General features: G+C 47.8%; 1 protein-coding gene across 1 annotated transcript in view; it reads left to right on the forward strand.

Annotated features, from left to right (window-relative positions):
• Positions 1–523: 523 nt before the first annotated feature.
• Positions 524–21,640, forward strand: part of POLE2 (DNA polymerase epsilon 2, accessory subunit) — a 314,242-nt gene continuing 293,125 nt past the window's right edge. Inside the window, exon 1 of the mRNA XM_069208700.1 lies at positions 524–650. Within this exon, the coding sequence (XP_069064801.1) occupies positions 583–650 (68 nt within the window). The 5' untranslated portion in view covers positions 524–582. The remainder of the gene's footprint in view (positions 651–21,640) is intronic.

A 21,640-nucleotide genomic window follows, 5' to 3' on the forward strand; every position in this document is an offset into this window, starting at 1 on the left:
GCTCTAGTGCCCTTGGGCCGAAGTCGGGCTATATACAACTAAAAAAAGAAACAAGCAAGAAACTGAATAAAGTGCAGTTATAGTTGGCCTGGAATATACCTCTGTGGATTTAGCTAACTTTTAACAGCAGCACTATGAATTCCGCAACAAGTTGCGAATAGGCGGCCATCTTGTCGCGACAGTCGCTATATCTAATATAATTGCATGATACATTTCAGAACAGTTTTATTCAAAGTTTTTGTCTTTTTTTGGCTGTACGTTACTGCAAACGACCCTAAAACGACAGGGGAACAGTAAAATGCATGAACTGCTACGAAAAAAAAGTTTAATATTATTTCTATTTACTATTTTTATGTTCATGTTAAAGGAGTCGGGCGCTTATGCACGGTGGTATGTTGCCAACTTTAATGGTTATCTGCAGTAAAAAGTCTAGCATGTCGTTTAAAAGAGCCTTTCCGCTTCGGCTTCATGCATTGCCCGTTTTCGAATTGCTACCGAGTCTGAATAGCTAGTGCCTTTTTTATTTCTACCATATGTTGGCACACTCTAGTGTCTGAGGTGGCGCGAAAATCAGAGGGGAACATGGCAACAGACAAATTGAAGAGCAAAGTGACTTCAGCCTTCAAGATGCATGGCTTGGTCCTGCGAGCGTGAGTGTCCCCTGAATGAAAGGGCAGGGGTGGTGGCATGTGTGTGAGTGAATGGATACGAAGTAAGCTCGAGTTTGTGGTTGATTCGGTACTTCGTGCATACTGGACGCTCATGTAATATGAGTCTTGTGTCTTCTATTGTCTAAGTACAGTACAGTCACAGCTACCAAACGGTCCCTCGTTAAGTGCAACACCCTTGCCCATTGTTTGTAATTTATCCAACAGCAGGTTGCACTTTGGGACTTGTAGTTTCGCTTTTGACCTTGTCATGATGGGCTCATAAACCACAGCATTCAAAGTGCTTCTGGCTAAAAAGTAAAGATTGGCTTAAGGTGTCACCAGTTACGTGGGACCACTTGGCCGGCGGCAATGTTGGGTTGTCAGCACTGCAGTATTGAAACTATACTTTTGTCTGGGACTGACGTTGAGTTGTTTTGGCGTAAGTGTCCAGTGCTTACTCCATGGATGTCTGCTGCTGTTAGTGGACTCTTGAATCCTACCTTCCGTATTTGTTCTCAGAAGTACTTTAAGTTAGCTGAAAAAGTGTTCCTGTTTTTAGGGTGAGGGAATTAAAAAAAGGTTCTAAAAGAGGTGTGGACAAAGAAAGGTATCTAGCAATTAATTCCAAGTGGTCCGGCCTTTAAATTTTAGGGGCGTGGTTAAAACATGTAAACTCAAATGAAAGTTGAAAAGCTTTCATTTCGAAAAAATATCCAATATGAATTAGATATTACTAAATTCTGTGAGAGTGTTGTCTCCAACACTCCCATTCTTCTTACATCACTTTCCTCTGTAGTCTTTCACACCTTTAGACACTTATGCCCTTTTTCTGCACTCATCTTTCTGAAATCCTCCATCTGCATATCTTGCACGTCATTTTTTTCTTTTACAGCAGTCTTTTAACTCTTTCCTTTTTCATGCATGTACTTTCATGTCCTCTTCTTCACCCCCACCCATACACTCATTCCACCCACTAATCTACTCATTCCCCCCACTCATCTGTAAGCAGTGCATTTTCTTTTTCATTGGTGCAATTGTATATCTCCACCTCAGACACTTTCCCATGGAATTACAAATACCATTGGCACATATGTGATCACTGCTGCGCTGCTGTAGGTGCTATGCAGACAAGCTAAGGAATACATTTGCATGTAATCTGAACATGTTTATGACCAGGACCGCTGGAATTATGCAACAGGAGAGGCCCAAATTATGTGGCAGGGTCGAGTAAATCATGCAGCAAGAAAATGCAATTTATGTGGCACATTTTCTAATAGTGCTATTTCATTATTTCATAATTTTTAACCTTGGTAACACTGTCTGGGCATTGTTTGCACCTTATTATTACCATGGTAACACCCAAATACAGCAATAAGCAACAGGAAGGTGACAAGCCCAGTTTTGCAAAGGGCCTTCCACTGCGCGGCAACACGTGTTGCAGGATTTTTCGTAACTTTGGAACCATTTGAGCTAGAAATAAACTTTGTTTTTGTTAAGATCTGGAGATTATGCGTCAGATGATGGATTATGTGGCAAGTACGGTAAATCTATAATTATGCAAAAATTGCAGCAGCTGCAAAATCGCATAGTTACAGTGTCTCTGTTTATGACCTGTAGACACCACTACGAGAACCTTGCAGTGCTTTCAGCCTCGGTTTAAGAGCTCTCAATTGTGTCATAAACACCCATATATCTACAGGCACTTCAGTATGCATTGATGTGCTTTTACAGTCTCTGCATGAAAACAACTGTAGAAGCACATCATCTGGAAAAAACAAACACTTTTATTCATGTTTTTCATTAAAATCTGCAGATTATGTGGCAGATGCTGGATTATGTGGCAAATGTGGAAAAATCTGTAACTATGCAAATATAGTCGCAGCAGCACAATTGCATAATTCCAGTGGCCCTGTTTTTGACCTGTAAACACTAATACAGGAACCCTGCATTGCTTTTAGCCTCTGCTCCAGAGCTTTTAATAGTGCCCTGTCATAAACACATAGATATCTGTAGGCACTTCAGTATGCAGTCATGTGCCTCTACAGTTGTTGCATGAAAACGACTGTAGAAGGACATCATCTGGAAAAAGCAAATGCTTTTGTTAGTGTTTTTCACAGTCTTTGTTGAGAAATCAGCCAGTGTTTTACCTGCAAAATTATGAACTTTAATATAGGACCTTATAGGCATCTGTTTCAAAGTTTGTTTTTAATGATTGTTGTGTATAAGACTCAGCAGGAACTGTGCCTGCCCCCCTAAACATGTTTGTGACAATGTACTGGCCTCTTCACTCTGAGGCTCAAATACATGGTAAGCTTACTATTTAGGGAGGTGATAAAAGAATGTGGCAGTGTTGTAGAGGACTATAGAATAAATGTTGATGGTGAATACATGAAAACACACAACAGGAGTACGGGGTTCATCTGTTACCTCGAGTGGCAACCCACAAGTACACCAGTAGTGCCCTAGGTTACCCGTGGTCCTCTACTGGAGGAGGGGGGTACATTGTGGTGATGGAGAGCTGTGGGAGATGGAAAAGGATGGAGGGAGAATTTCCTTTACGGACTAGGTGGTCTCACACACTATATAGTGTCATGCTTCATCATATGACCACCTAGCCCCACCCAGGTAGGACAGTGCCACCTGGGCGGACTCAACCTCGCTGTTAAAAGAACAGGAGGGAGAGAACTAATGTTGGAATCACCTTGGCTCTTGCTACTTCTAGCAGTGGACTGAGTGAGTATTTGTTCGGTTTTGTCGACAGAGTCCGAAGCCCCATGAAGAGGGCACCCCCCTTTTGTCATATTCTTTCTTTGTGTCTGAGAAAGGAGCTGTGGTGGTCAAACAGAAGGCCTAGATATTTATTGTAGGTTGTTGTTTCTTCAGGCGTGCTTTTAGGGATCTCTTGCCAATTATCACAATTCTTTTTTTTTTTTGTGGTTGATTTGTAGCTCGTTTGTGAGCGCGTAGTCCTTTGTTGCTTTCAGGGGGCGTTGCATGCCTACCCTTGTGCTGCTGTGCAGCAGAACATCATCTGCATATAGCAGGTTTGGCAGTTGCTTCTTTCCCAGCTGTGGCGTGTGGGCGTTGACTGAGGATAGCACCATTAAGAAGTCAGCCATAAAGAGATTGAAGAGCGTGGGGGCAAAGGCACAGCCCTGTTTTAGGCCTTTTGTTGTATAGATCTTCCTGGATAAATTTGATCAGTTGCCCAGTTTGAGCCTGACCCATGTGCTGATCTACAGTGACTCTGTAGCTTTCAGCAGTTGCTGTGAAATTTGCCGGTTGTGGAGTTCCTCCCAGAGTTTGTTTCGGTTGATGCTGTCAAAGGCTGCTTTGAAGTCGATAAAGCAGAGATAGAGTGGGAGCTTTGTAGCCTTTGAGTAGTCCAATATGAGGGATAGTGCCATAATGTTAGTGTCCATGCCTGAGCTACTGGTGAACCCTATTTGGTTTGCGGGGATTATTGATTTTTGACTCACCCGGTCGAGCAGGTGTTCCAGGAGAGCACTAGCGTAGTACTTTACTTTGTCTATACATTGCTGGAGTTGCCGGCGGCTGGGTTGTCAGGTTTGGTTGGCCCACCTAGGCCACTGGTGGAGGCGTGTCCTTGACGCTGTTGGATTCCTGGAAGTGAAGTTTCAGAAAAGATGCCCAGTCTGCCTCCGAGATGTATGAGTCAGAAATTGGGCCTTGTTGATTTTTCAGGGCATTTACAGTACTCCAGAATTGGCTGGTGTTCTTGTATTCTATGTCCCAGATGAGTTTGGCCCAGAATGTTTCCGTGTGTAGCCTCTTGATCTCACCTTCTGTCTGTTTGAGCTTTCCTTTTGCTTGTTTCAGTTTGATGAGGTGACATTCTTGTTTGGGAAACTGTTGTGCCAGCCGGAGTGCTTGATTGACTTTCCTCTTTAGCTGTTTCAGAGTAAGCAAGAAGTTGGGCTTCTTTGTGGCCATTTGGGGTTGGCGCCTGGTGGCTGAGGCATTTCTGGCGAATATGCTGGGTGTTGGCTTTCGTTTGACCCTTGGGAGGCTTTTAAGTGCTTGTCTGCTTCCTCAGCTAGGGGAGCTAGAGAGGAGGCTGTCCATTTGAGTCTTTTCAACTGACACTACTGCTCGGTGCCGGCAGGTGCCGAATTGGTTGAGTGTAAGGCTGGTGTAAAAAAGAAAGCCACTTCCTGTGGCAGGTGATCGCTTTCCGGCCTTACACCCATTTTGAAGGAGGACACCATTTGCAGCAATGATAGGGAGACCCAGGTGTAGTCTATTAAAGAGTTTCCGTTTGTAGAATGGAATGATAGGGAAGGGTGATATCTTCACTGTATTCAGCCATTTAGTGCTCTGAGACATAAGTGCTCAAGGGAGCCAACTAAGGCTGTACCTGTGTTGCTTCTTTTCGCTGTTTTGATCAGTGTTTGTTCGGGACTGTACCATTGTTTTTCCTGGGCGTCGATAACCTTGTTGGTGTCAGACCCTCCTATCAGGTTCATGTTGAAGTCCCCTGTTACTAGTAATTGAAGAAGAGGGTGGAGCCAGCCACTAGAGTGATATGGTCCACAAGCAGGTTTGACAGTTCAACTTGAATTTGTCGTCTCAGGGGTACGTATAGGTTGACTAGGATTAACCCTAGCTCCTCCCTTCTGTGTTGATAGGTTAGGTACACAGTGAGGAATTTGTCAGAGTCCAAGGAGAACATCTTGCAGCTGGCCTTAAGGGCTGTTGATAGATAAACCCCAGGCCCCTTTCCCTCTGCCAAATTTGCCTTCCTTGGTGGTGGGGAGGAGGGCATCGGAGTAGCCCAGGATGGGGATTGGTTCCAGGTCCCGGGTTTCTTGTAAGGCAATGATCGAAAAGCCTTGGAGATAGGTCAGTGTGTTCGGGTCCTGCAGTTTTTCCTTTAGCCCAGGAATGTTCCAGGAGCAGAGCTTTAAGCGGTGACTGTTGGAGGTCTCCTTGCCCCCTGGGGCAGATATTCAGTTTGTAGCTTGCGATCTGGTTTAGGATGCGGGCTACCCACCCCCAGTCATCCCTCACATGGCTGTCCTTTTGGTTCGGTGCTTGATGTATGGGCTGGGCACACCTTGTGGAAATTGGTCCTGAGAGCGAACCTTGTGCTCCCTGAACTGTGTGGGGAGGTGCAAACTGCCTCTTAGTGTCATCCGGTGCGCTTTTTCGTGCCCTGAGAGGATATGGATAGCCGGGGTCTTCTACTCCTTCCAGGATGATGCCACACTTCCTAAAGTGTTTGCTTTCCCTGAGGAAGGCCCCAGCCAGCGTGTTGGACTGCCAAATAACTTTGGTTGATTCGTTGGCTTTCCCTGGCCCTCGCTCTATGAATTCTACTGATTCAATCATGTATGAGGTGATGCAGGTGAGTCCTGGGGTCTGCTCTAGAAGTTTTAGAATGTTTCCCCGGTTGAGGATGTTCATGTTCCCAAGTGATCGGTATTCCGGGTGGAATAGAGTTGTGCAGTACTGAACTTCCCATGGGTTGTTCTCAGTAGGGCAGTCTGTTCTGTTATAGATTTTAACCTCCGTAGGAGAGGACAACAGGGTGTACAGTTTATCTGTGGGGTGATTTAAATCAAGAGGTTCTGTGGGAGCCAGATCTGGTCGTTCTCCTAGTTAGAGGTGGAGTGTCTGGCTGAAGGGCGGTTACATGCCAGCTCACGCCTTTGTTCTGGGAGAGCTGTTTTGGCTCCTGTGCCTGCAGCAGACCGTTCTTAGATGGGATTGCTCCTACCTGAGGCGTGGGACTTTGCCCCCGTCACCTCATGGCTGTCGTTGGAGGTCTGCTGCCCTGTGAGCTGGGCTCCTTGATGAAGGTTGTCCTGTCACTTGTTTTCAGGTGGCAAGTCCCCTTGGCGCTGTAGTTAGGGGTGGCCTGTCCTTGGCTTTTGGGCCACCTTGGGGCAGCTCTGCTGCCCCCATGTATCCTTGAGCTCAGTGAAGTTTGCTGTGGGTGGCTCTGAATCATGCTCTAAGTGGTGAGAAACTACCAGGACGCCTTTGTTGTAGCTTGCTGGAGTATTGCTCCCAGTGTGCCTTCATGGGCTCTCTGCTTAGATGTCAGATAGGTTCATAGCCATGCAGTTCTGGGGTAGTTTTTGTTATGCGATTTTCACTTCTGAGTCCTTTTGGACTTGACTTTTCCCCCAGGCTGGAGTGTTGTATTGCAGGCGTTCTTGGTGCTTCTGGTTGGCTCTGTTATCAAGTTGCTTAATAGTGCTTCTCTCCCCTCCCAGGTGGGTATTGGGGTTTTCCTCAGGGGGAGGAGTCTTGACTGTTTGATGCCGCTTTTCCAGATGGGGAGCCCTTATTTTAAGGCTCGCAGTCATACTTGTTGCCATGTGCAGTGTTATGCCCTCCTTGTGGACGTGTGGGCACCCTTCCTGTCTTTCAGCTCTTTTATTATGCCCCCAAGTGTGCTAGGCAGCTGGCTTAGTTTGTCAAGGGTTGCAGAGCAGCAGCTTCTTGGAGCAAGATCTTTGGTGGGCTCTTGCACCCTCTTGATGAGGCTGTTGAGATCGTTGATATGCTTATGATGCCGACCACGTAAGTTGCTTCTGAGCTCAATATCTCCACTTGTACATCCATCTTAGGTGAGTGGTAGCTGAGTGCATCGGCCATTGACTGAATGGTTCTGAGCAGTGCTGGCCAGGCGATGTCTTCCGCTTGCCTGGGAGATCCTCTGCTACTAACCAGGGGGAATCCACCATGGTTTTGGTAGGCGGCCGGAGGGAGGGCTTCTTGATGTGCAGTTGAGAAGTCTTTACCTTTTTCCGATGAGTATGAGGTGAGGAGCTCGTTCCATTCCTCCTGTGATAGATCATCAAAGGCTGCCTCTATGTTGGGATCAGCTTCTGCCTTGTTGAGCTCGGACCGCCTTTGGTTGTCTTTGTCTTTGACCACTTAGCTCAATCTTTTCATGCAGTGAGGGCTTTCTCATACTTGACATTATCCTCTTGTGCTCTGTCTTGCTTGGGCTAGTGTAATGGTGATCGGGACTTGAACCCCCTGCGGTCGCCCCCATCGTTTTGCGCTACTGACAGGATGGTCCATGCCAGGGTTTCCACTTCACTTGCAGCGGTTGCGTCATTACCCATTATGGTCGATTTTCCATGCCCAGTTGTCTAGGTGTTGCTTCTGACCCCTATGCTAGGCCTGCCTGGGGAGACTTTGCCGCCAAGTTTATATGGGGCGGTTGTTATTGTAGTTGTAGTAATTGTGGTGGCTGTTGTAGAAACTGTGCCTGTTGTCCTGCTGCTAGGTAGAGGCTCTGGCTCCTGTGGTGCCCCAGCCTGCCTGCCATCCAACTGGGAGCCAGAGTTCTCGTTAGGAGTTGGAGATTGTGGTTGCATCTTGACTCCGATTATCACCAGAGGTGTCAGAGGGACGGGAAGACCAGTGGCCGGTGTGGGGGAGGAATAGATGGCAACTTCTCCATCTTTCGGAAATTGGAACTTTGTTGATATTTTGGGTTGACTGGTGGTTGTTCCCCCTGTTGCGGGACCCTTCTGACCAATGAGGGTGCCCGTTCGCTGGACGTCTGCTGGCTGGACTTCCACCAGGGGTGGATCAGTGTGGCCTTTTCTCTTTGTCTTGCTGGGTAGTGACGGCCGCACCGGGGATTTCCGCAGTCTTCCTGACCTCATTGTCCTTTGGTGACTTTTGGTGTTCTTTTCCTCAGTAGCGATGTTAGCGCATGTGGGCGTGGGTAGTGGGATGCACCTAGGCGAGTGGGGCTCACCAGGTGCCTTGCAAGCCACACTCGGGCTGCAAGCAGTACTCTGGGTTGCCTGAGCCGCTTCTGCAGGGTCCTGGGGCACGCGCTGGCAGCAGCTTCTAAAGCTGCCGCATTTGTCAAGCCCCAGTTTTGCTGTTTCGTTGTACCTGGCACTGGGATGGTTCTGATGTGGTTGTCTGGAGATTAGCAGGTCAGATATTGCTGGATAGTGGCGGATGTCACAGGAGGGTGCGGGAGGCACATGCGTAGACGGCGGAAGTGGCTCTGATGAGTCTCTTATAATCTTCACGACTTTTGGTGAAGTCCACCATGGTGCTCGCCTGCTGGGTGCTAGCTGGGTGGGTGTTAGTGGTGACCGGTGGGTGTTGGTGGCAGTACCGGGGTGCCCGGTTGTCTGGTTATCATGTTGCTGGAGTACTGAGTTACCAAGATTCCCTCTGGGCTCTCCTTGGGGTCCCTCCTCTGCCCCCACTTCCCCCTGCTGCCTCCTGAACCCAGGACCCCCACCCTATCGCACCACCCTGTTCCACCACCTCCCCCTCCGCAACTCTAGGCCTTGCGCTGTCAGCAAGCTGGGGATGGGTGACTTGGGGGCACGGGAGGGCACAAGGGTGTGTGGCCATCATGTGGTTGCAGGGGGCCACAGGGGGACGGAGAGAGTGCTGAGGCAGCTGAGTCACCTCCCTGCCCTGACCCCAGCACCAAACCGGCCCCATGACCAGCCTCTGTGTGTATGTGTCAGGGCAGGAGCAGGCAAGCGTGGGAGTGGCAAGCGCTGGCGACAGCAAGCAAGTGAGTAGGTGACAGGCGGCGACGGCAGCAGATGGTCTGCGCCTCACTCCCACCTTACTTTCTGCTTCGCTATCTGGCTCTGATCTTCTGGTATTCCCAGCGCGCGGCTATCCTCTCCTCTGCACGGCTCACCACTCCGTTACCCGTCCTTCCCCAGGAGTGTGCACAACCCTGTTTATGAGCTTCAAAGGGATTACCATCCTTGAAACCTGACCCTAGCCCTGCTGCTAGCAGCAGAGGGTCGCCTCATTGCAAACCCCCACTTTTGTCAGGAGCTACGGCAGAAACGTGGAGAAAGGACAGGAGTTGCATGCGAGGTGACCCCTCCATTTAATTTCCCTCCATCTTGCATGGTAAGAAAATAATCAGGGATCGGGAAGTGACCTCTGCCCACAGGAAGTGGTCACCTAGTGGGTGTAGCCACCCTAAGGTAGATGACCCATTGGTCACTACTAGGTACTCCCATAAATGCCCACAAAATGTAGTATTTAGTGGGCATTCTTAGACCAACAGATCAGATTCCAAGGACACAAAAAGACCAGCAACAAAGAAGACCCAAGGCTGGAGAACTGCATTCCTTCTGCACAAAGGAAAAGGGACCAAACCCTGCTTGCTGCACTCGGGACTCGACGGCCGCCGCTGACGTATTGCTTGGACAACGTACAGATTCTACAAATCCCCAGAGGACCTCCACGCTTCTGAAAATTGCTGAAGATCTCCCTCCAAAGTGAAGGTATCACTCTCTGCAACAAAAGACCGAAAGACCAATGAAGTCCAGTTAACTGACAGACTGCTGACCGAGGAACTGGATGCCACAGCTGGACCAAATTTCATCCGATGTACCTGGAGGACAAATCCCACAAATGTGCCAAGTTTGGTGGTGCTGCGACCTTTAGTGGCTGAACTGTGCAATCGTCTGTACTGGTCATTCAACAATGGAAATCAAGAAGAGAAGTCCACTCTGGACTCCAAAAGGACCAGGAACAAGCCCCAGTTAAGGGACTTCAGGACACATAAGAATCACCCCCCAGAGTGGCCCAGCTGACCTGCAAGCCACCTTTAACGTGACCTGCTTCCAAGGGCACCATTGCGTACAGCTCCTGGCTTATCTACCTGCTCTGCACCCGGCTTCCCTGGACCCTACAGCTGTTCTGAAAAGGTCCCCCACCCCTTGTAACCTCTACACTCCAAGGGGACCCACCAGACTCACCTTGAAGGCCCCTTGTATAATGCTTTTCCAGGTGGACCCCTGGAGTGGTCCTGCACAAGCTCCAAGGACTTTTCAGCACCTTTTCCTGCCAAAACTGGGAACCGCTCGAACTCCTCCTGCTGGCCCACAGGACTCCTTGATGATCTTAATCTAAAAGCAAAAAGGAGACATTGGTAAATGCATTGACTGATTTTATATGCATTTTTAAAGTTTTCTCCCATTGATTCCTATGGTGTGTAATTAAGCACAATATCAAGACATTTTCTAAAGTTTGAAGAATCATAACTTATAAAGTACTTACCCGATTTTGATGATCTTGGTCTTAGCATTTTTTTAAATCCGAAGTATTTTTTTAAATTGGTCTCGAGTTATTCCTGTGAGTGTGTGTCTTCATTTATTGATTCTGTGAGTACAACAATCTCTTTTCTCTTCTCCAAGATTGGCCTAACTGCTCAACCAACCTACCATAAAAAGTAGAGAATTGGGTGGTCTAGTTTTTACCTCTGTAAACTGTTGTGTGGTTTCCAGGGCACAGTGTGCCTGGTTTTGCACACTACATAGAGAGCCTGCCTCCTACATGTATATAAATACATACACGCACACAGTAATTTGCTTTAGCTCCCTGTAATCCCATATGATTTAAATTCAACACCCGACCCATACTGTTCAGATTACCTACTGTGGGATTCTCTGGATTCTTACAAATTCCCTGGTTACTTTCATAATTCCCCTTGGGTTTTACCACAGGGTTACCACATTTTGCCAGTTTTGGTCCTCGCTTCATTATCCTCCAGTCCACCTGACATTACTTCTACCACCACCACCTTCTTTGGTTCGGGGTAATCCTATAATCCCTTGCAAATCCATCTCAGTGTCTTCACTAATTATACATTTTCTTATTTTTTTATAAAGAATTTTATTGATTTTTGAAGATACATGAAAAGACACCACAGGGTAAAAGACATGAAGCGACATGGAGAGAAGGATTTGTTGTACGTAGGTAACCTTGCATATTGAGACTTAATCCCAAATCTCAGAGATGGCCCACACCCGCCAATCCCAAGTCTCTTGTGTCTCTGAAAGTTCATGGCAGTAGACCCAGCCATTTCCCCCTCACCTTGACATGCTTGCATGGACACCCTCTCGCCTCATCAACTGATCTTTTTTGGCTGGTGCACCAGTCGACCCTCTCCTCCACCTCAGAAGGGACAGTGTGCTGGGAAGAGTTCCAACAAACTGCAATGTCTCACTTTGCTACCATCAGCGCAGTATCCACAAAGTATCCACAAAGGTTCTTTCTGCCCTTGAACCCCCAGTCCCTTCCATCACCCCCAATAAGATCAATGGAAAAGATAATTGTTGCCACCAGCCCACCACTGCATGCAATTCCCAGAAGATCCTTTGCCAATTTGTTGGCAACCCCATACCATATGGTAAACATCTGCAGGGCCCTCCCTACACCTGGAGCAGTGGGTGGAAGATCGGAGCCCAGCTCGATGCATTTGCACCGGAGAGAGATATACCCCATACAGAAAATACAGTTGTATCGGCCTCAATCTGGATGAAATCGTTATTAACCTAGGTGCCATCAGTGCATCCCTCCAGTCCGCCTCATCCAGGGGACAAAGCCAACCCTCCCAACGGGCCCACAGATGGTCCAGGTCCCCCAGAGTGTTGTTGGTTAGCATTTTGTAGAGCTGGGAAACACCCTCCCTCCCCACAGCCCCCATCAGCACCTTGGCCTGCAACGTGCTATGTTCTGGTATCGTGTCGAGGCGCGGCAAGTGTGCATGAAGGGCATGTCTGAGTTGGAGGTATTTGTAGAACTGTGTGTGGACAAGTTGGTGGACCTCCTGTAGGTCCTGAAAGGTTCTCATAGCTCCCCCCCTCCACACGTCTCCCAGCAATGATATCCCCAGCAGATCCCAGCTTCCGAACACCTGCAAAGCCGCCGATTCCTTCAGCCAAGTACCATGCCATAGGGTGGTCTGCTGAGTAATTACGTTTTCCCAATGCTTGTGTCGCAAAGCTTCCCGCCAGGCATGGAAAGTCACCTTAGTTACTGGTTCCAAATCACTGGGGAGTGGGGATCCGTAGAAGAATACTAGTATCTGGGAAAACTCAGCTGTTCCAGCTGGTAAGCTGGGTCATCCCAACCCCCATTGAACCAGTCATGTATGACCAACAGTTGAGTTGCCCATTGTACAATTGCAGGTTAACCATGCCCATCCCCCAGTCATAAATACCCTGTTGACAGTACTGCAGCGCAATGCGATGTCTGGTGCTGCACCAAAGAAAGGAGACCACCACCAGATCGAGGGCCCAAAACCACGAGCGAGGGGCTGGAAGCAGGAAGTTCTGAAGAGCGTACAGAAACTGCGCCAAGGTCATCATTTTATAAAAAGCCACCCGGCCCAAGGCATGTAATGGCAGGGACTGCCACTTCGCCAAGTCAGCCTTCGCCAGAGGAACCAGTAGGGTCATGTTCAAAGCCCATGTTAGCTCAGAGAGAAGTCACCCAAGTACTTAATGCTCAGTATGCTGATCGGAATCTGAGTCTGCCAGTCATAATAATCCCGTGAGGGGCCCAGTGGCACCAGCACCTACTTAGCCGGGTTCACTTGCAGGCCTGATGCCTCCTCAAAGCAACTCAGCAAGTGAAGGCAACCGTGGGCCGGTTTTACTAGGGTTTGCCATATACAGTAGGACGTTGTCCACGTAAAACGCCACACGTTCTTCATGTGTCCGCTCCCAATTCCACCCGCGGTACAATGGATCTATCCGAAACAGATGAGCTAAAGGCTCGATTGCCAAAGCAAATTCTAGTGGTGATTGGGGAGAGCCCTGGTGTGTCCCCCGGCCCACAGAGAACGTGTAGGACAATGTATTGTTCATCTGAATCCAGGCTACTGGATTGATGTAGAGAACTTGGACCATTCGACAAAATCTGGGCCCCATGCCCGCCCGGATGAGCACCAGGCGCAAGTATTCCCAGTCCACTTTGTCAAAAGCTTTTTCAAAATCAATAAAAAGGAGCGCTAAGTCAGAGAGGATGCAGTGACGTCGAGCTAAGGCTGAGATGACGTATACAATGACCCATACTCCGGTTGGCCATGAAGCCACATTGGTCAGGGTGAATCTGAAGTGGCAGGACCCTCTTGAGGCGAGTCCCAAGAATTTTGGCATACATTTTTGTCGTTATTAATAAGTGAAATTGGTCTGTAGTCAGCGCAAGACCTGGTCGGCAGCTGCGTCTTGGGGAGCACCACTATCGTGGCTGTGTCCATTCCTATAGGAAAGGACCCCAGCTGGGCCACTTCCTCATAGAGGGCCTGCAGATGAGGTGCTAACCCTTCCTGGAACATTTTGTCGAATTCCAGTGGAAACCTGTCGGGTCCAGGAGTTTTCTCAGTGAACCGTGTGGATTGAGTAGCCTCCAGACAGAGGACACGGGCCTCCAGGGTCGAAATGTGAAGCCTCTTGGATTTCACTGCCCCGCTCACCACAGCCTCACACGCTCCCCACAAGGTACCCGCCGAAGGGACTGAGGTTGTGTTAAAGAAAAAGTATTCCTGAATGACTGCTTGTAATTGTTGGGCAAAGGGTTTATGCTGTAAGTAACACGCATTCATTTGCCATAGTGGGCGGGTGGACGACGAGGCTGCATCCAGCACCAGCTGCAGCGGAGCATGATCAGAAATACCCCACGGAAGGATCTCAATATGCGTGAGCTAGCTGCAGTCTGTGGCCGGTAAAAGGATGAGGTCTATTCTAGAATGTGTTTGGTGTGCCGCTGAGGTGTGCGTGAACTGGGTGTGTCGTGGGTGCCAGATTCTCCATGCATCACATAACCCTAAGGAAGCCATCACATTCGTCAAGCTAGAGACGGCCGCCTTCCTATGGTGCAGTGGAGTGATGACACATCCCGCTGGGGTTCAGGGACCGCATTAAAGTTTCCCCTTGTCAGAGTAGTCCCCTGAGGCAGATCCAGGAGCATTTTGGTAATATAGTTTAATGCTGTGCGTGGAGAGGCTGGGGGGCCATACACGCATGAAGTACAAGTCCCTCAAGGCACCCGGACAGGACCAAGAATTGCCCTCTGGGATCCCTCTGCACTTTTATGATCATCATGGGAAAGGATCATCACAGTAGCACCACCACCCCCCTCGACCTGCGAGCAAACCTGGCGTGATAAACTCTATCAAAGCCTTTAGGTGCTAGAAAAGGACAATGATCCCCAAGTAAGTGAGTGTCCTGAAGCAGGAGCAAATCAGGTCAATGGCGGTGGGCATATGTAAGGACTGCTGTGCGCTTAATTTTATCCAGCAGTCCATTAACGTTCCTGGAGAGAACTTGTACTGCTCCCACCATTTATGTGTGAAAAGTCGATGGAGCATTACAGCCAGGGGCCACTCCACTCACTTCGTCAAGTGGGTGTGTGGGACCCTCGTCTCCTTATCAATCCGTGCTTCGCACTAAACAATGTATGTGTCTAAGACCCTGTGTGTCAGAAGTGAAAGAAGTAAACAAATAAAGTAAAACCAATAACAATTCTCCACAACAGCATGGACTACCCCTTGACTGGGAAACCCTTGACTCCCCCCCCCCCCCTCCCCCTCCAACTCCTGCCCCTCTCCATAAATCCCCCCGGAAGCATCGGTCGCCCTCATACAACAGTGAACTCTAGAAAACCCTAGCTCAAACTTAAACTAACAAGCAGTGGTGACCCCTCCATAGAGCCGGATTTGTTAAACATAATTCAATACACCGTTGCATTATACAAATTAGACAAGTGTTGAAATTAGCTTGCCCTTCCCCAATCCTCCTTAACACGCAAAGCGTTGGGCTCCTGGACAAATCTGAGTCACCGGGGGATTACCCCCCCCCCCCCGGCCGATGCTCCGGACATTTTCTCTTGAGTCTCCTTAGTGTCCTTCTCTCCAAAGGAAGCTGGGCTAGCGGACCCATCTCTCAACCGCATCAAGAGAGAGCCCAGTCGGGACCCCCTCCTTTCCCTGCGCCTCCCAGACCTGGTACAGCGTCGCTGGCTCTTTTGGGTGGAAAGACAGGTGAACCGACCACGGGGCCGGCTGCCCCCTCTGCGCACCACCCCTATAAGCTGTCATCGGGTGCTCCTCTGTCAACCATGTCCAGGCTGCCTCAGGAGACTCGAAGAACTGGGTTTTGTTCTCGTGTACCACCCAGAGGTGAGCTGGGAAAAGAAGCCGTACGGCATTTCCAAGGCCCTCAGTTTTTGCTTCACTTCAGTGTAGCTGGACGATCTGCTTTTTGAGGGTACTCAATTCATCCTCCACGCTGGACAGTCTGGCTTCTGCCTCTGTGATTCTTACCGTGGCATTGCGCAGATCTTGACCCTCTCCCACTTCCACCACACTCCAGCAGGTCCACACAGTGTCACTCGTCCCTCCGTGGGGGTGTTGCCATCCCTCCTCCTCAGATCTGCATAATAGTCCGCGCCAGGTCCTTTCGGGGTGCCATTATCCTCCCGTGCGGACTGCCCTGATTTCTGCAGGCTCCCCTGGCGGCTCCAGCCCAGTCACTCAGGAGGGGGTGGACCACCACAGTCTTTCATTCAGCCTCAGTCCACAGTTCCAGCCCCCCCTACCTCTGTTGCCTTGGTAAGTCGATAGTCCTCTGAGCCCCGACTCTAGGCACTGCTGCTTCGTCTCCTGCTGGGCCCACCTCGCCGCCAATACAGCCATTGGCCTCCCTCCGGTGCAGCAGCCACGCGGCCAGTCCTGGTTCTGTCCTAGACTGGATTGCGCGACCCCTGGATACCCTTCTCTTAGTCCGATGCCCTCTCCCTTCTGAGCCAGTGGGACCAACCGCTCCGGACCTCAATCAGGCCCCCAGGCACCTCTTTCTAGGCAGCCAGGCCCTGTGCGACCCCCACCTACCGCCACCACCGCAGGAACGGCAGCCCACCTCCTTTAGAGCCCTCTCCCGGCCGTGTCCAGGCCGGAGAGGCAGACGGGGCCCGCCAGCTGCTTTTCGCTGCCACCACAGCTCACGGCTCTTGGGCCTCCTCTCTGCACTCGCGGCTCGACCCCAAGGGCCATGCCTCAGCTCTCTGATAGGCTGGCGTCCTCCATTTGCCTGGCGGCCCATTCACTGTCACAGCCTTAGGGATGGCAGTGCTCCCTATGTGGGGCCCCTCTCCTGGCCATGTCCATATTCCGGAGGGAGATGGGGGCCCGCTGGTCGCCTCTCCAAGCCACTACTCTGCACTGCTCCTGCGCTTCCTTCCTGCACATGCAGCCCGAACCATAAGGCTACGCCTCAGTGCTCAGCTCTGCTGGCGGGTGCCATTTTGCGCTAAGGCGCTTCAGTCCTCCGCCGCTGCCCCACCAGGGGATTGCTCACCTCGAGACTTTCGTCCTGAATATCTGGCACCCTTGTGATTCACTACTGTAATTTTTTATGAAAAACCCTCTAATATATTTTGCAGCTTCTTCCAGAGGGAATGTCTAGCCTTGTTTCTCTGTATGGACTTTTACAGTTCTGATCTGATTGCCAACAGTTTATTGCGGATTAATTAAAGTCCTACAAAGTTTGAGGCAGCAATAAAATGCAATAACACTAGTAAATTGTGTCAATTAAACCCAAATGTTAAAAGAACCGTACAAAGAATGAGACCCAGTAAGGTTAGAACAGTCTGGTTCCACTTCAATTACTTTTTTTAAAACATCTTTTTATTTGAACAGTAGAGGTGGCATTACACGATAGAAGCCCTTTTTGGTGCATCAGCAGAACTAGGATATCATATCACAGCATCGCATCATCAGGATCTCCCCCAACTCCCGCACCAGTAACCGGACAGTCACCCCAGGGTTTACCCATTCCAGGCTCCTCTGCCCTCTATCCAATACAACTTTATTCCATTTCCATTCCATCATATCATCACGGAGAGCGCACCAATTACCCCAAACCTTCTCCCATTTTTTAACACAGCTCCTGCTTTAATACACTACTTTCTCCGCCCTTTGGCATTAGTCCATGTCTTGCTCCCAATCTTTATTCTTGAGAGGCATTGACACGCCCCAAGCTCTCGCCACATTCCTTTTCCCCCACTCTGGCCCCAACCTCAAGCCATAGAGTTATGTACTTCGACCAGGTCCTCTCCCCCTTCACATTCAGGAGACGCCACTTGGCTTCCATTGGGATGTACTGCCGCTACTCTGGACATTAAGCTTGTGATACCTTCCCAATAGGATTGGATCAGTAGACAGGCCCACAGTATGTGTATAAACATACTTACCTCACCACAGCCTTGTATGCAGTGCTGTGTCGGTGCCCTACCCATCTTATGTAGCGTGTCATTGCATAGTATGATCTGTGTATAATTCAGAGCTGTACCGGGTTCCACTTGATTTGGACAGAGAGCCAGAGAGAGAGATAGGAAACAGTAAAGACTTACATGTAGTTAAGTTCAGATCTTCCATTCTAGTTCTCCTCATGATTATCAGCCTTCTCGCCAGCAGCAGACGAAATCCTAGTGTCAATAATTCTTGCGTCTACTTGGTTCTTTCTATTTGCTCTTCTAAGGACCAATTCTTAGGCAAAAATCCAAACCAATTCCTCTTATAAGGAAAAACACACAGACTCATTACACTGATAGCTTCATCCCCATTCAAAATCACCGTCCTCCGTCTTATTTCGTTCAGTTGACTGTAAGGCTGCTAACTCCTAGCAGGTGAAGCTTCCTAGTCCAGGTAGCTCCTCTTTGCTGTCCGATGCTTCACCTGTGGGGGATGACGTAAAACCTCACCACCAGTCAAGGTCCAACCATTCCCCACTGCACACACGTTGTGGCAATTTATAATGTCCCTTTTCTATTTTAGTTTACATTTAGATTCTGATGTTTTTCTCTTTGGTTTCCTCATTGGATGCTTCAGTGTTATGTTGTGGAATGTTTATTCTGATTAACCTAGAGACAGTTGAGGCTGCTTTTCTGGTCTCTTTGTACCTGTTATATATTTCTTGGTTTAAGCTCATTAAACTTATCTTCCTATTTACATATTGAAGGATGCAACAACATCTTTACTCACTTCCTTCTCAAAGTATGTTAAGTATCAGCCCAGTTGATGCCGGGGAACAGGTGAAATACTTGACTCCTGGAGTCAATGTTGCCCAACTACCATGACGAATGTCAGTTATGTAGGACCGCTCAGCTCTTCGGATGAATCTCGTGCCACAAGGATCCCTTTTCCTTAGAGACAGCAATGCTTCTGTTTCTTGGAGTAAGATCTTGCCGGTCCATTTCTTTGCATCCATACTCAGCCAAGAGCTAGAATTCGCTGCAGCTCCTACAAATGCCTGCTGCTCTGGTGTGCTCCTACCACTCAGTAGGGATATGAAACATACATAGGTGCTCAGAGTCATCATGGCTATCATCTGCTCACTATGCTTACTGGTTATTTATTATCTGTTTGGATATTATGTAAACCCATCCCCCTCTTTTTTGGAATTAAACTAAGGACCATAGGAAAAATAGTAAAACCAAAGGGTTTGATTCTCCAAAACTGTTGCTCTACATGGTTTGTAAAACAGACAACGCTGAAATTGTGAAAAACACAAACTCTATATTCTTTGAAGTCTTCATCAGCCAAACAGGCGAGTGGAGCAGAATGGAAGAGCTGCGTGGGGGCACATACATTCTTTTAGATTATGGTTTGGTATTATAAAACTATCCAAATTAAGTTAATGTGCCTCTTGTATCATGTCTTGAGTGTCGTCTGATAGCTGATTATCTCTATACCTTAGTGCATTATGATTGTAGAGTGGAAAAAGCAGGATACCTTGTCATAGCTTTATTTAGAACGACATATTTTATTTTTGAAAACATGCTTCATTATTATTTTCACAACACACAATGCCTTAAGAAGTATCACTGAATTACCACAACTGGGATGTGTTGAAATACATCTTACCACATCATCCCCCATCAAAAACATTGCAGTTCTATCCATGGGTTATGCGATACACTGACTGCCCTTGTGAGACAGCACCTGCAGCATGTCTTTGTGTGTCACATAAATTGCATCAACTTATGAGACTTGAATCTTCTCTGAAACAGGGTTGACAGGACATTATCTCTTTCCTTTATCTCCGTTTCTAGAGAGTTTAACTCTTGCTTTTTTATAGTTCTGGTAAACAGTGTCTTTTAATCTTAGCCCATTAGCAATGAAATGTATTTGTATTTGAACGGCTATTTCTGCCTCTTACAAATGGGTTCGGCCCATTTACTTCACTTGGATTTTTCCCTTTTTGATTACCCATTTTTTGGACATTTTACTGTGGGTGAGTCTCACTACTTGGGTCAACCCACGATAATCACATGGTAAATGGACTGCATGTATTTACTGCCAGTGTCCTTCTTTAAAAACAAGGATGCAGGTATGGTAAGGGACACTTGGCCGGTTACACTTGAACAAACACTTGTGCGGGCTGCGCGTGTGAGACTGCCTTTGTGCGCATCCTAGTAGCTGCACACAGGTAGCCGGGCTCAGAGGAGAATCTGCAAGGTTGGATGTTAACCTGAGACAGGCCTTATAATATTTATAGACCCTCATAGGTAAGGTCAGTAGGATTGACTATTTAATTTGCAGTGTCACTGTATTATACAAAAAGGGGGAAATCGGCCTTAAATAAAGTGCAGTTCCACTTTCTTTGGGCCTGCAAAGTCCATTGAGATATCAAACTGAGGAGAAACATGTGTGGCAAGTTTGAATATGCTGGTCCCAAGAACCTACATGTACTTCTTATGGGCCATCCAGAATTGTCAAATTTCTCTGGCTTAGCTCAGGAATGGCAACAGATTCCAGACCTTTTGTCATTCTGCTGGGCCAAGTTAATTACGCTGTTCCCCAGCAGAGGCAAAAACAATCCTCCCCTCACAAAGGAAGTAATTAAGAGTGCTTCACTCAGCTCCTGAGAAGGAAGGAGTGGGTAAGAAAATTTGCATCTGTTAATTAGCTGTCACTCTGTACCAGGATTGGGACTGCCAATTGAACAAAGGAGGAAGCCCAGAACTCTGGAGTCGATATAAAAGGGTAGGTCCCCTTTGAAAACTTTGGTGGGAAAGTTCTGGGGAATGATGTCAGCTAAGGATGGAGCTGAGGCCCTCAGAGGAGATGTTAATAGACACTACTTTTCAGCGGCATCTTGAGGTGTTTCAGCACGCTGTCTAGAAGAGTTGGGACAGGGGTAAAGAGGTGATATGGTACCCTAGGATTGGCATTTAAAACTTTTTTTTACCTTTGTTTGTAAACTCTTGCATGAGGGGGAGAAAAAGAGTTTGACACTGGAATTAGTAGTAACACCATGGAAAGAGAAGCCCCCTGATGCCCTAATGGATAGAAGCCTTTGCCCACAGCTGACACCAGGGACAGTGGGAATGTGTAATTCCTGTAGCACCATGCTCAAAATATGTTGTTTGGGGTCAAGGACAACAAGTGTTCAAATGCATTTTTTCCTTTGGACAAGTAGGCCCAACGCCGCCAGTTTATGGTACCACATTGTGGATCCGCAATGGGCATTGTCTGCAGGTAAGGTAATATCTGTGTCCATGTTTTAATGCTGTTTGAACTTGTATTTATGTTTCTTTAATGCAAAGCCTTTATTATTAGTGTGAGCGCTCTTAGGAAATATTGTAATCTCGGATTACACTAGTGCTAGTAGTTCCAGTACACACGTTTGCAAAGTTCAACAATATGAGGCACCGTATAATGCTCTCTGTTTAGATGCAAATATTTGCAGAAGCTTGAAAGCGAGATTGAGGATCTGTTGCTATCAAAATAAAAGATTCACAGAAAAAATGCAACTAGTTAAAAAATGTTTTGCTAAACTACTGTGAAAATGTAGGTAGCATTTCTTTTAAGCATTTATTAAAACGTGTTGTTGCATTTACAAAAAATATTCATAATGGAAAAATCAGTGTAACTAGTTTCAACAAGATTATGGGAAGCATGAAAATAAACAAGCACTAGCAAAGGCAGTAGGTGAGATATTTGGTTTTGTCAGTGTCAATTAAACTTTATTGTTGAGGGAGGTGTTGGGTCCTCACTATTATAACAAACACTGGAAATAAGAAAAAACATTATTTGGTCTCAAAAAGCACACCTGGTACAGTAGTTCCTGACACTGAACAAAACTACTTTATGTGCCTATATGCTCCTCACAAATTAGCTCAACGCTGTCACTCATAGGTGTGTTGCTTCACTC

Source organism: Pleurodeles waltl, chromosome 9 (genome assembly GCF_031143425.1).
Source record: "Pleurodeles waltl isolate 20211129_DDA chromosome 9, aPleWal1.hap1.20221129, whole genome shotgun sequence".
NCBI classification, from domain to species: domain Eukaryota; kingdom Metazoa; phylum Chordata; class Amphibia; order Caudata; family Salamandridae; genus Pleurodeles; species Pleurodeles waltl.